At 31.4% G+C, this 15,329-nt stretch overlaps 1 protein-coding gene across 1 annotated transcript in view; it reads left to right on the forward strand.

The window, feature by feature from the left end:
* The first annotated feature begins 967 nt into the window (after positions 1-967).
* Positions 968-15,329, forward strand: part of LOC105833329 (dynein heavy chain 10, axonemal) — a 40,690-nt gene continuing 26,328 nt past the window's right edge. Inside the window, exons 1-5 of the mRNA XM_036289590.1 lie at positions 968-1,291; positions 1,678-3,570; positions 14,133-14,320; positions 14,399-14,678; positions 14,946-15,190. Coding sequence (XP_036145483.1) covers positions 983-1,291; positions 1,678-3,570; positions 14,133-14,320; positions 14,399-14,678; positions 14,946-15,190 — 2,915 coding nt within the window. The 5' untranslated portion in view covers positions 968-982. The remainder of the gene's footprint in view (positions 1,292-1,677; positions 3,571-14,132; positions 14,321-14,398; positions 14,679-14,945; positions 15,191-15,329) is intronic.

Below are 15,329 nucleotides of genomic sequence, written 5' to 3' on the forward strand. Positions count from 1 at the left end.
AAACACTAGGTATTTAAACCATTGGTGGAAAATCAATTCAAAATGCCGCACATTCGCGAGCGAACGGATGTGGATGCCGTAAGTATAAAAAAGTGACATTTACTTTAATGAGAATTTTAAGTACATGTAATATTTATTTTAAAAATCTAATGAAAAAAATCTATATATTCATAAATGTAATTTAACACAATTTCTTTTGCAATACTTTTAATTTCTTTTACATAAATATAATGGCTCTCTTTCTTCTTATATATCACATATAATTCAGATTAATAATAAAAGTTAATGAATTATAAAACTACTAAATTATCTCAAGATTTTTATCCTTTATTAAAGAAATCAATGTTGAGAAGACCATCCCACTTCCTGACAGCGGCCAGTGTGATACCTCAGGATCTGGGTGCAAAAAAAAGGGAAGATAAGGATGAAAACTCCATAATCTCCATTACTACCTTACAAGACGATATTCCAAGAAGTAGAAAACAGAAATCAAGTTTAAAAGAACTCGATAAAAGATCCGAGCCGTCCATTTCGGATACCAAATCCAGCAAATCAGTTAGTCCGAAGGAAATAGAAAAACATCCAGAGGATGAAGTGATGAAGAGGGAGATTTTAGCTTATCTTGACAATTTAATTGAGAAGACAGAATGGTTAGATTATTTTTGCATATCAAAAACTGATAAATATTAAATTTAATAGCAAATTTTCTCCTTCTATAATTTATAATTTTGATTTTAATGATGTAGGACATTGGAGCACATCGAAGGCGATATCTTATTAACAATGCCGAAGATTTCAGAGCTGAACGATCCTGCAATAACAGACGACATGTTATTGATGAATAAGGACATTGTTGAACAAATGGAACAAATAGTTATGTCTTGGGAAAAACATATACAGAAAGCAAGTATCTCTTTCTTTGTATATGTAAAATTGAAACAATTCGTTTATAAATTATTAAATTCATAATTAATTTGTAATAATGGCTACACTTAACTTCATTGCGTTTTATTTTATTATTGCTCAGATAATGGAGTCATACGAAAGTAAAATACTTCCGGGGAAAGGACCATTAGCGGAGTATCAGTACTGGCAGAATTGCGAAACTGGATTGACGATGTTGGTTGAACAGTTAAAAATGCCTATCGTTAAAAGAATTCTTGCTCTTCTGGAAAAAGCACTCTCGCCGATTGCCTCGAGCTTCCATTTTTTCCAGACCGAACTCTGGAAGCACTATGTCAAAGCCAGGGACAACAATAAATTTATCCAAACATTGTTGAGATATTTTAAGGTAACGTAAGATTTAACAATTATTTGTTTCAAATGTGTATTTTAAACAAATATTACTAAAATATTAAATAAAGATAAACGTTTTTAAACGTATTCTTGAATTAGTTTGTAATATTTTGAAAGATGTTCACATACTTGATTGCTTTGTTGGCTTTTAAACTATTCAAAATATTTGAAAATAAAAGAGTTCTTGCAAATTGTAAGTCGATAATAAAAATAATTTAAAAAGTCTTATTCTTGAATCATTAAAAGTTGCATAACTTTAAAATATAGCAAACAAAATAAGTTTCTTTGCTAAAGAAAAGTTAATTCTAAGTTAAAGAACACTATTCTAAAGAAATTATGCAAATATTTTAATACAAAAATGATTACTTACTAACACTACAGTTGATTATTGAATCGGATTCGTTCGAATCAATATTGGAGTGCATTCCTTCGTTGATGGAGGGCTTGCGAATGCTCTGGGTGTTGTCAAGCTATTATTGCCACGAAGAAAAGATGTTACACTTGATGGAGCGGATATCGTGGCAACTCTGCGAGAATGTCAAGCGAAATTTGGCGATTGTCTCGCTGTTTAAAAAGCCTCTAGAACAAATTCTGGAGAAGACGAGCAAGGCCAGCGCGACGCTAAGAGAGTGGAAGCGATCGTACTTGAAGACCCGACTGGATATCGAACAGTCGGGCAAGGGGGCACGCTGGGAATTTGATCAGAAGCGTCTCTTTAAGAACACAGAGTACATCGCCGAGGTGTGCAGTGACCTCCACAAGATCGCCGGTGTACTGCAGGACTTCTACAATATCTTTGGGCCAGACTTGAAGTCGATCATAAACGATCCCGCTCAGATCGACGCTGTGATAAAGCGAGTGGACGCGCTAGTGGTGCCGATTGAAGAGGCCGACTTCGATATCTTCAACACGTTCAACAAGGAGAACTGGGAGGCGTTGACTACCTGGTTTTATGAGCAGGTGACGTTCCTGGAAGATCAGGCCAAGTTCTACATCGACGAGTGCTTCATGGTGCTGATCAGCGCTGAGAATTCGCTGGAGATGTTGCTAAAGTTCAAGAACATGAAGACCCGAGAGACTATTCAGCGTCAGTTGCTTCGAAAGTTCGACGTCATTATGCAGCAGTTTAGCAAAGAGGTCAACACAGTGGAGAGCATATATCACCGTGGTAAATGGCATCCGCCGTTACTGACGTATCACCCGCCGATGGCGGGGGCGATCTTTTGGGTGAAGCAACTGTTCCACAGGCTGCGCAGGCCGGTGTTGGTTTTCCAGAAAGTACACGAGCTGAATCACAGCGAACCGAAACTGCTCGCATTCAGCCAGTACTTCGAGCTCGCGAAGCAGCTGAAGAATTTCGAGGAGGTGAAGTTTAACGCGTGGCTCGAAAAGGCGCTGCTGACGGTGACTACTATCATGAAGAGGAGCGTGTTGAGGATAGTACGCGTGGAACGGGATTCTCCGGCTACTTTGACCTTCCCAGACGAAGTCACGAAGGACCGCCAACTGACTCACGTGTCGTCGAAAGGGAAAGGCAAGGATGTGGGCTCTATCCTGTCGACTCCGCGTGAGTCTCTACTGAAGGTGGACAGGATGATAACGAAGACCAGCGCGGAGATCGAAAGTTCCGGTGCCGTTGGGAGCTCTAGGATCATTTCTACAACGCAAACACGCTCGGAAGTGAGGCCCGACGCGAAAGGATCCTCGTTGAAGGACGGCAAAACCTCAACGGTGTCCTTCGACAAGCACGATCCGCGCACAAAGATCACTTGGACGGAATTCATGAGCGGTGCCATTTTGGTGGAGTGTCAGCTGCGTTTTCAGGTCAACTTTGACTGGGAGGTGTTTGAGATTATCAGAGAGGCGGAGATGATGGAACAGCTGGGCTTCGAATTGCCCGCGACCATCAGAGACGTTGGCATTCAGAAGAATCGGCTGAGAAGGGACATCGACGCCACCACGAAGATGATCAATCAGTACAATGACATTCTGGATAGGTTGGACAGAGCGGATATACAATTGCTAAAACAAACTCTGCAGGATGTCGAGAAGCACATTCAGCCTGGAATAATGCGGTTCAATTGGAACTCCCTGAGTATTTCGGATTATGCAGCCACGTGTCGCAGGATTCTGAAAAACTTGAATTCTATCGTTGAGCAAGTCAACCAGATAAAAAAAGAACTTGATAACCGAATACAATCTGAATTGCAATCGTATCATCTGTTTTCTACAAGAAAAGAAGTCGCTGAATCAGAAGAGCTCTTACCGTGCAAAGTATTATACTAATTTTATTATAAATTTTTTTTTTATAATTAAAGATTTATATCTCAAGTATAAGTTTAAGTGAAAATCAAAAAGAATATTAACAAAATTACACAAAAAAATAATTTTGTTAAAATAAGTATAAAATTTAGTTATATTATGGATTTAGAAATAATTTTAAAATTAAATATCAGTAAAATAATATAATATGTTTAAACTGATTGCTAGAATTAAAACTTTTTAAAGCATTATTATTTTATTTGAATGTCGTAATTATTTTGATAGTCCGACAAAATTTTTAAATAAAATTAAATATTGTTTCTTTTTAATTAATATTTTTAAAAACCAGAAAATATATTGAGTATATTATATACTCATAAAACAATTTACAATATTTAGAGATAAAACAGAACATTTAGTAATCCTTTCCTACCTAAAAAAGAGCATGGCATCGATACTCGCATCTCTTGAAGTATTGTTGTCGCTTTTCCGCGATGCCGATAAAACGTGTGTGAAGATAGCATCTCAAAGTTTAGCATCTTATAAAAATACTGCAGAATTACTTGCATCCAGCATAGTTCTACAGTTCTTGATAGGTTTCAACAATAGTTCCGCTGAATTACCTATTTTAATTAAATTTTTATAAATGAGATGCTAACTTCCAGAATCACATAATAGCATCTCAACGTATTTCGAATATACGACCACAGAGAAGACTAAATCTATAGAGTTCTATCGTTTAGAGACGTCCTATCAATAGTTCTGACAATTAAATTAATGAAAAATTAATTTTTTGTTACAAAACATACGCATATATGCGTGTACGTTTGCGCACGTGGATTTGGTGTAACTAGCATCTCAGACAGACAAAATTAATTAATTAAAAAATTTTAAAAGTATTTTTCAACAACTATCTAGATGGAAAACTTATGTTTATAGGTCTAGACATGAGATGCTGGTTAAATATCGACAGTTCTATTTCTTTTAACGCAGTTCCCATATAGATACGGACGCGTACAATAATTTTCTAGAGAATTTCGGTAATATAAATAATTAAAACATTTTTTAAACAATTATTTTACCCGGAAAACTTAAATTTTGAGAGCTAGACGTGAGATGCTGATCAAATATCGACAGTTCTATTTATTTTAACGCAGTTCTCATATTGTTCAGGACGCGTACAATAGTTTTTTAAAAAGTTACGGTGTTATAATTAATTAGAACATTTTTTAAACAATTATTATGTCCGAAAAACCTGAATTTTGAAGTCTAGACGTGAAGTGCTAATCGAATATCGACAGATTTATTTATTTTAACGCAGTTTTCATATAGTTCCGGACGCGTACTATAATTTTCTAAAAAGTTCCGGGGATATAATTAATTAAAACACTTTTTAAACAATTATTTTTCCCTGAAAACTTGAATTTTGAGGGCTTGACGTGTAGTGCTAATCGAATATCGACAGATTAATTTATTCTAACGCAGTTTTCATATAGTTCCGGACGCGTACAATAGTTTTCTAAAAAGTTATTGTGTTATAATTAATTAAAACATTATTTAAACAATTATTTTGCTCTGAAAACTTGAATTTTGAAGGCTAGACGTAAAGTGCTAATCGAATATCGACAGATTAATTTATTTTAACGCAGTATTCATATAGTTCCGGACGCGTGCAATAATTTTCTATAAAGATAAGGTGTTATAATTAATAAAAACATTTTTTAAACAATTATTTTTCCCCAAAAACTTGAATTTTGAGGGCTAGACGTGTAGTGCTAATCGAATATCGACAGATTAATTTATTTTAACGCAGTTTTCATATAGTTCCGGACGTGTACAATAGTTTTCTAAAAAGTTATTGTGTTATATATAATTAAAACATTTTTTAAACAATTATTTTGCCCTGAAAACTTAAATTTTGAAGGCTAGACCTAAAGTGCTAATCGAATATCGACAGATTAATTTATTTTAACGCAGTATTCATATAGTTCCGGACGCGTGCAATAATTTTCTATAGAGATAAGGTGTTATAATTAATAAAAACATTTTTTAAACAATTATTTTTCTCCAAAAACTTGAATTTTGAGGGCTAGACGTGTAGTGCTAATCGAATATCGACAGATTAATTTATTTTAACGCAGTTTTCATATAGTTCCGGACGTGTACAATAGTTTTCTAAAAAGTTATTGTGTTATAATTAATTAAAACATTTTTTAAACAATTATTTTGCTCTGAAAACTTGAATTTTGAAGGCTAGACGTAAAGTGCTAATCGAATATCGACAAATTAATTTATTTTAACGCAGTATTCATATAGTTCCGGACGCGTGCAATAATTTTCTATAGAGATAAGGTGTTATAATTAATAAAAACATTTTTTAAACAATTATTTTTCCCCAAAAACTTGAATTTTGAGGGCTACACGTGTAGTGCTAATCGAATATTGACAGATTAATTTATTTTAACGCAGTATTCATATAGTTCCGGACGCGTGCAATAATTTTCTATAGAGATAAGGTGTTATAATTAATTATAACATTTTTTAAACAATTATTTTTCCCAAAAAACCTGAATTTTGAGGGCTAGACGTGTAGTGCTAATCGAATATCGACAGATTAATTTATTCTAACGCAGTTTTCATATAGTTCCGGACGCGTACAATAGTTTTCTAAAAAGTTATTGTGTTATAATTAATTAAAACATTATTTAAACAATTATTTTTCCCCAAAAACTTGAATTTTGTAGGCTAGACCTAAAGTGCTAATCGAATATCGACAGATTGATTTATTTTAACGCAGTATTCATATAGTTCCGGACGCGTGCAATAATTTTCTATAGAGATAAGGTGTTATAATTAATAAAAACATTTTTTAAACAATTATTTTTCCCCAAAAACTTGAATTTTGAGGGCTAGACGTGTAGTGCTAATCGAATATCGACAGATTAATTTATTCTAACGCAGTTTTCATATAGTTCCGGACGCGTACAATAGTTTTCTAAAAAGTTATTGTGTTATAATTAATTAAAACATTTTTTAAACAATTATTTTGCTCTGGAAACTTGAATTTTGAAGGCTAGACGTAAAGTGCTAATCGAATATCGACAGATTAATTTATTTTAACGCAGTATTCATATAGTTCCGGACGCGTGCAATAATTTTCTATAGAGATAAGGTGTTATAATTAATTATAACATTTTTTAAACAATTATTTTTCCCAAAAAACCTGAATTTTGAGGGCTAGACGTGTAGTGCTAATCGAATATCGACAGATTAATTTATTCTAACGCAGTTTTCATATAGTTCCGGACGCGTACAATAGTTTTCTAAAAAGTTATTGTGTTATAATTAATTAAAACATTTTTTAAACAATTATTTTGCTCTGAAAACTTGAATTTTGAAGGCTAGACGTAAAGTGCTAATCGAATATCGACAGATTAATTTATTTTAACGCAGTATTCATATAGTTCCGGACGCGTACAATAGTTTTCTAAAAAGTTATTGTGTTATAATTAATTAAAACATTATTTAAACAATTATTTTTCCCCAAAAACTTGAATTTTGAGGGCTACACGTGTAGTGCTAATCGAATATTGACAGATTAATTTATTTTAACGCAGTATTCATATAGTTCCGGACGCGTGCAATAATTTTCTATAGAGATAGGGTGTTATAATTAATTATAACATTTTTTAAACAATTATTTTTCCCAAAAAACCTGAATTTTGAGGGCTAGACGTGTAGTGCTAATCGAATATCGACAGATTAATTTATTTTAACGCAGTATTCATATAGTTCCGGTCGCGTGCAATAATTCTCTATAGAGATAAGGTGTTATAATTAATAAAAACATTTTTTAAACAATTATTTTTCCCCAAAAACTTGAATTTTGAGGGCTACACGTGTAGTGCTAATCGAATATTGACAGATTAATTTATTTTAACGCAGTATTCATATAGTTCCGGACGCGTGCAATAATTTTCTATAGAGATAAGGTGTTATAATTAATTATAACATTTTTTAAACAATTGTTTTTCCCAAAAAACCTGAATTTTGAGGGCTAGACGTGTAGTGCTAATCGAATATCGACAGATTAATTTATTCTAACGCAGTTTTCATATAGTTCCGGACGCGTACAATAGTTTTCTAAAAAGTTATTGTGTTATAATTAATTAAAACATTTTTTAAACAATTATTTTGCTCTGAAAACTTGAATTTTGAAGGCTAGACGTAAAGTGCTAATCGAATATCGACAGATTAATTTATTTTAACGCAGTATTCATATAGTTCCGGACGCGTGCAATAATTTTCTATAGAGATAAGGTGTTATAATTAATAAAAACATTTTTTAAACAATTATTTTTCTCCAAAAACTTGAATTTTGAGGGCTAGACGTGTAGTGCTAATCGAATATCGACAGATTAATTTATTTTAACGCAGTTTTCATATAATTCCGGACGTGTACAATAGTTTTCTAAAAAGTTATTGTGTTATAATTAATTAAAACATTTTTTAAACAATTATTTTGCCCTGAAAACTTGAATTTTGAAGGCTAGACGTAAAGTGCTAATCGAATATCGACAGATTAATTTATTTTAACGCAGTATTCATATAGTTCCGGACGCGTGCAATAATTTTCTATAGAGATAAGGTGTTATAATTAATAAAAACATTTTTTAAACAATTATTTTTCCCCAAAAACTTGAATTTTGAGGGCTAGACGTGTAGTGCTAATCGAATATCGACAGATTAATTTATTCTAACGCAGTTTTCATATAGTTCCGGACGCGTACAATAGTTTTCTAAAAAGTTATTGTGTTATAATTAATTAAAACATTTTTTAAACAATTATTTTTCCCAAAAAACGTGAATTTTGAGAGCTAGACGTAAAGTGCTAATCGAATATCGACAGATTAATTTATTTTAACGCAGTATTCATATAGTTCCGGACGCGTGCAATAATTTTCTATAGAGATAAGGTGTTATAATTAATAAAAACATTTTTTAAACAATTATTTTTCCCCAAAAACTTGAATTTTGAGGGCTAGACGTGTAGTGCTAATCGAATATCGACAGATTAATTTATTTTAACGCAGTTTTCATATAGTTCCGGACGCGTACAATAGTTTTCTAAAAAGTTATTGTGTTATAATTAATTAAAACATTATTTAAACAATTATTTTTCCCCGAAAACTTGAATTTTGAAGGCTAGACCTAAAGTGCTAATCGAATATCGACAGATTGATTTATTTTAACGCAGTATTCATATAGTTCCGGACGCGTGCAATAATTTTCTATAGAGATAAGGTGTTATAATTAATTATAACATTTTTTAAACAATTATTTTTCCCAAAAAACCTGAATTTTGAGGGCTAGACGTGCAGTGCTAATCGAATATCGACAGATTAATTTATTCTAACGCAGTTTTCATATAGTTCCGAACGCGTACAATAGTTTTCTAAAAAGTTATTGTGTTATAATTAATTAAAACATTTTTTAAACAATTATTTTTCCCAAAAAACATGAATTTTGAGAGCTAGACGTAAAGTGCTAATCGAATATCGACAGATTAATTTATTTTAACGCAGTATTCATATAGTTCCGGACGCGTGCAATAATTTTCTATAGAGATAAGGTGTTATAATTAATAAAAACATTTTTTAAACAATTATTTTTCCCCAAAAACTTGAATTTTGAGGGCTAGACGTGTAGTGCTAATCGAATATCGACAGATTAATTTATTTTAACGCAGTTTTCATATAGTTCCGGACGCGTACAATAGTTTTCTAAAAAGTTATTGTGTTATAATTAATTAAAGCATTATTTAAACAATTATTTTTCCCCGAAAACTTGAATTTTGAAGGCTAGACCTAAAGTGCTAATCGAATATCGACAGATTGATTTATTTTAACGCAGTATTCATATAGTTCCGGACGCGTGCAATAATTTTCTATAGAGATAAGGTGTTATAATTAATAAAAACATTATTTAAACAATTATTTTTCCCCAAAAACTTGAATTTTGAGGGCTACACGTGTAGTGCTAATCGAATATTGACAGATTAATTTATTTTAACGCAGTATTCATATAGTTCCGGACGCGTGCAATAATTTTCTATAGAGATAAGGTGTTATAATTAATTATAACATTTTTTAAACAATTATTTTTCCCATAAAACCTGAATTTTGAGGGCTAGACGTGTAGTGCTAATCGAATATCGACAGATTAATTTATTCTAACGCAGTTTTCATATAGTTCCGGACGCGTACAATAGTTTTCTATAAAGTTATTGTGTTATAATTAATTAAAACATTATTTAAACAATTATTTTTCCCCGAAAACTTGAATTTTGAAGGCTAGACCTAAAGTGCTAATCGAATATCGACAGATTGATTTATTTTAACGCAGTATTCATATAGTTCCGGACGCGTGCAATAATTTTCTATAGAGATAAGGTGTTATAATTAATAAAAACATTTTTTAAACAATTATTTTTCCCCAAAAACTTGAATTTTGAGGGCTAGACGTGTAGTGCTAATCGAATATCGACAGATTAATTTATTCTAACGCAGTTTTCATATAGTTCCGGACGCGTACAATAGTTTTCTAAAAAGTTATTGTGTTATAATTAATTAAAACATTTTTTAAACAATTATTTTGCTCTGAAAACTTGAATTTTGAAGGCTAGACGTAAAGTGCTAATCGAATATCGACAGATTAATTTATTTTAACGCAGTATTCATATAGTTCCGGACGCGTGCAATAATTTTCTATAGAGATAAGGTGTTATAATTAATAAAAACATTTTTTAAACAATTATTTTTCTCCAAAAACTTGAATTTTGAGGGCTAGACGTGTAGTGCTAATCGAATATCGACAGATTAATTTATTTTAACGCAGTTTTCATATAATTCCGGACGTGTACAATAGTTTTCTAAAAAGTTATTGTGTTATAATTAATTAAAACATTTTTTAAACAATTATTTTGCCCTGAAAACTTGAATTTTGAAGGCTAGACGTAAAGTGCTAATCGAATATCGACAGATTAATTTATTTTAACGCAGTATTCATATAGTTCCGGACGCGTGCAATAATTTTCTATAGAGATAAGGTGTTATAATTAATAAAAACATTTTTAAACAATTATTTTTCCCCAAAAACTTGAATTTTGAGGGCTAGACGTGTAGTGCTAATCGAATATCGACAGATTAATTTATTCTAACGCAGTTTTCATATAGTTCCGGACGCGTACAATAGTTTTCTAAAAAGTTATTGTGTTATAATTAATTAAAACATTTTTTAAACAATTATTTTTCCCAAAAAACGTGAATTTTGAGAGCTAGACGTAAAGTGCTAATCGAATATCGACAGATTAATTTATTTTAACGCAGTATTCATATAGTTCCGGACGCGTGCAATAATTTTCTGTAGAGATAAGGTGTTATAATTAATAAAAACATTTTTTAAACAATTATTTTTCCCCAAAAACTTGAATTTTGAGGGCTACACGTGTAGTGCTAATCGAATATCGACAGATTAATTTATTCTAACGCAGTTTTCATATAGTTCCGGACGCGTACAATAGTTTTCTAAAAAGTTATTGTGTTATAATTAATTAAAACATTTTTTAAACAATTATTTTTCCCTGAAAACTTGAATTTTGAAGGCTAGACGTAAAGTGCTAATCGAATATCGACAGATTAATTTATTTTAACGCAGTATTCATATAGTTCCGGACGCGTGCAATAATTTTCTATAGAGATAAGGTGTTATAATTAATAAAAACATTTTTTAAACAATTATTTTTCCCCAAAAACTTGAATTTTGAGGGCTAGACGTGTAGTGCTAATCGAATATCGACAGATTAATTTATTTTAATGCAGTATTCATATAGTTCCGGACGCGTGCAATAATTTTCTATAGAGATAAGGTGTTATAATTAATTATAACATTTTTTAAACAATTATTTTTCACAAAAAACCTGAATTTTGAGGCTAGACGTGTAGTGCTAATCGAATATCGACAGATTAATTTATTCTAACGCAGTTTTCATATAGTCCCGGACGCGTACAATAGTTTTCTAAAAAGTTATTGTGTTATAATTAATTAAAACATTTTTTAAACAATTATTTTTCCCTGAAAACTTGAATTTTGAAGGCTAGACGTAAAGTGCTAATCGAATATCGACAGATTAATTTATTTTAACGCAGTATTCATATAGTTCCGGACGCGTGCAATAATTTTCTATAGAGATAAGGTGTTATAATTAATAAAAACATTTTTTAAACAATTATTTTTCCCCAAAAACTTGAATTTTGAGGGCTAGACGTGTAGTGCTAATCGAATATCGACAGATTAATTTATTTTAATGCAGTATTCATATAGTTCCGGACGCGTGCAATAATTTTCTATAGAGATAAGGTGTTATAATTAATTATAACATTTTTTAAACAATTATTTTTCACAAAAAACCTGAATTTTGAGGCTAGACGTGTAGTGCTAATCGAATATCGACAGATTAATTTATTCTAACGCAGTTTTCATATAGTCCCGGACGCGTACAATAGTTTTCTAAAAAGTTATTGTGTTATAATTAATTAAAACATTTTTTAAACAATTATTTTTCCCTGAAAACTTGAATTTTGAAGGCTAGACGTAAAGTGCTAATCGAATATCGACAGATTAATTTATTTTAACGCAGTATTCATATAGTTCCGGACGCGTGCAATAATTTTCTATAGAGATAAGGTGTTATAATTAATAAAAACATTTTTTAAACAATTATTTTTCCCCAAAAACTTGAATTTTGAGGGCTAGACGTGTAGTGCTAATCGAATATCGACAGATTAATTTATTCTAACGCAGTTTTCATATAGTTCCGGACGCGTACAATAGTTTTCTAAAAAGTTATTGTGTTATAATTAATTAAAACATTTTTTAAACAATTATTTTTCCCAAAAAACGTGAATTTTGAGAGCTAGACGTAAAGTGCTAATCGAATATCGACAGATTAATTTATTTTAACGCAGTATTCATATAGTTCCGGACGCGTGCAATAATTTTCTGTAGAGATAAGGTGTTATAATTAATAAAAACATTTTTTAAACAATTATTTTTCCCCAAAAACTTGAATTTTGAGGGCTACACGTGTAGTGCTAATCGAATATCGACAGATTAATTTATTCTAACGCAGTTTTCATATAGTTCCGGACGCGTACAATAGTTTTCTAAAAAGTTATTGTGTTATAATTAATTAAAACATTTTTTAAACAATTATTTTTCCCTGAAAACTTGAATTTTGAAGGCTAGACGTAAAGTGCTAATCGAATATCGACAGATTAATTTATTTTAACGCAGTATTCATATAGTTCCGGACGCGTGCAATAATTTTCTATAGAGATAAGGTGTTATAATTAATAAAAACATTTTTTAAACAATTATTTTTCCCCAAAAACTTGAATTTTGAGGGCTAGACGTGTAGTGCTAATCGAATATCGACAGATTAATTTATTTTAATGCAGTATTCATATAGTTCCGGACGCGTGCAATAATTTTCTATAGAGATAAGGTGTTATAATTAATTATAACATTTTTTAAACAATTATTTTTCACAAAAAACCTGAATTTTGAGGCTAGACGTGTAGTGCTAATCGAATATCGACAGATTAATTTATTCTAACGCAGTTTTCATATAGTCCCGGACGCGTACAATAGTTTTCTAAAAAGTTATTGTGTTATAATTAATTAAAACATTTTTTAAACAATTATTTTTCCCTGAAAACTTGAATTTTGAAGGCTAGACGTAAAGTGCTAATCGAATATCGACAGATTAATTTATTTTAACGCAGTATTCATATAGTTCCGGACGCGTGCAATAATTTTCTATAGAGATAAGGTGTTATAATTAATAAAAACATTTTTTAAACAATTATTTTTCCCCAAAAACTTGAATTTTGAGGGCTAGACGTGTAGTGCTAATCGAATATCGACAGATTAATTTATTTTAACGCAATTCTCATATACATCCGGACAATAAGTTTCTAAAGAGTTCCGTTGATATAATTAATTGAAACATTTTTTAAACATATTGTGGTCGTATATTCGAAATACCGTGAGATGCTATTATGTGATTTTGGAAGTTATCATCTCATTTATAAAATTTTATTTAAAATACGTAATTCAACGTAACTATTGTTAAAACTTATCAAGAACTGTAGAACTATGCTAGATGCAAGTAAGTCTGCAGTATTTTTTGAGATGCTAAACTTTGAGATGCTAACTTCACACACGTTTAATCGGCATCGCGGAAAAGCGATATCAATACTTCGAGAGATGCGAGTATCGATGCCATGCCCTTTTTTAGAAAGGAAAGGATAATCATTATTGCAATTGTTATTTTTAAAAAGTAAAAAATGAAATAGCGCGCGCTTAGCGCGCGCCTGTGTTGTTCTAGTTTTTATAAATTATGAATATCCTATTATTAGGTAAACGTTTAATTTTTTCAACAAAAACGTTTAAATTATTTAACAAAATGGAATTGTTTTGTTTTAAATATAACATTTAATTTCTTCTTTTAGAGTTATTTTATGGAAATAAAAAGTCGACGATCTGAATTGGTGTCGTCGATGTTAAAGACTTATCAGTCAATTAGTCCAATGCTTGTAAAACTGGAAAGCTTGGTGTTAGGTACTGCCACCGGAACAAGTCCAGCCATGCAGCTCTTATACGAAAAATACGAAAAGAAAATCTTTGCTGCCTTTATAACGTATATATTATTACTAGTAAAAATGATAATTAAAATCAGTTCTTTATTTCACAAAATGTCATTCGATCAACCTTCTAGGTGTATGGTAAGAAACATGGAAGTTTTGAACAAAATGTTAAACAATTCGAAACCCCTCTTCCAAGTAGATGCATTATTATTAACGTCCGAAGTGATATTACGTCCATCGCCCAACGAGATTTACAGCACCATTTGCCATGATGTGCGAGATCTGCTCGAAAGACTAAAGGAATTCTCCAGGTGGATGAATGGAACTTGTTTGGAGTGCAAACCGCAGAAGAGAGAGCTTTCGGAGGATTGGATTATTTTCAGCTTTTTCGAAGACGTGATGAGTATTCGAGTTGAGTAAAGTTTATCGCTCTAGTAATTTTTATTGCACATTTCTAACCTACAGTCCTTTTTCAATTATATTTATTTTTTAATTATCAGGAATCTTCTCAATATCATCGTATTTTTAAATTTATCGATTTTTTATATTAAATTTTCGAATAATTTAATAATAAACGTGTTTGAGCAAATTGACCAATGTCGAGCAATATACATGGCACACACACATAAAAGTATAAAAATAATATAATAAATAAAATCAGAATTAAACTTGTTGTAGATAATTAACGAGCTCGTTAGGATGGTACACGACACGGCGTGCAGAATCTCGGCGGACTGCTGGCGATACGTGTATAGATGGAAGAAATACAGCAACTTGTGGTCATTTGATAAAAATCTGGTTTGCGAGAAATTCGCGTCGACAAAACCTACGCTCTTTCAATACGACGAGAAATTCACGTTTTACGAAGGCGTTCTAGAGGAACTCGAAGATATGTCGTCCTATTTCGACATAAGCAGTGTACGGTAAAGTGGCACCGACAATTAATTAAATTTCTCAATTATATGCGAAAAAATAATGTTGAAAACTATAGATTTGAAAATAATTATATTGGACGTTTAAAGCTAGGACATCAAAACTTCTCGCAGCCATGTTAGCAATATG

Source organism: Monomorium pharaonis, chromosome 7 (assembly GCF_013373865.1).
Source record: "Monomorium pharaonis isolate MP-MQ-018 chromosome 7, ASM1337386v2, whole genome shotgun sequence".
In the NCBI taxonomy this organism is placed as follows: Eukaryota; Metazoa; Arthropoda; class Insecta; order Hymenoptera; family Formicidae; genus Monomorium; species Monomorium pharaonis.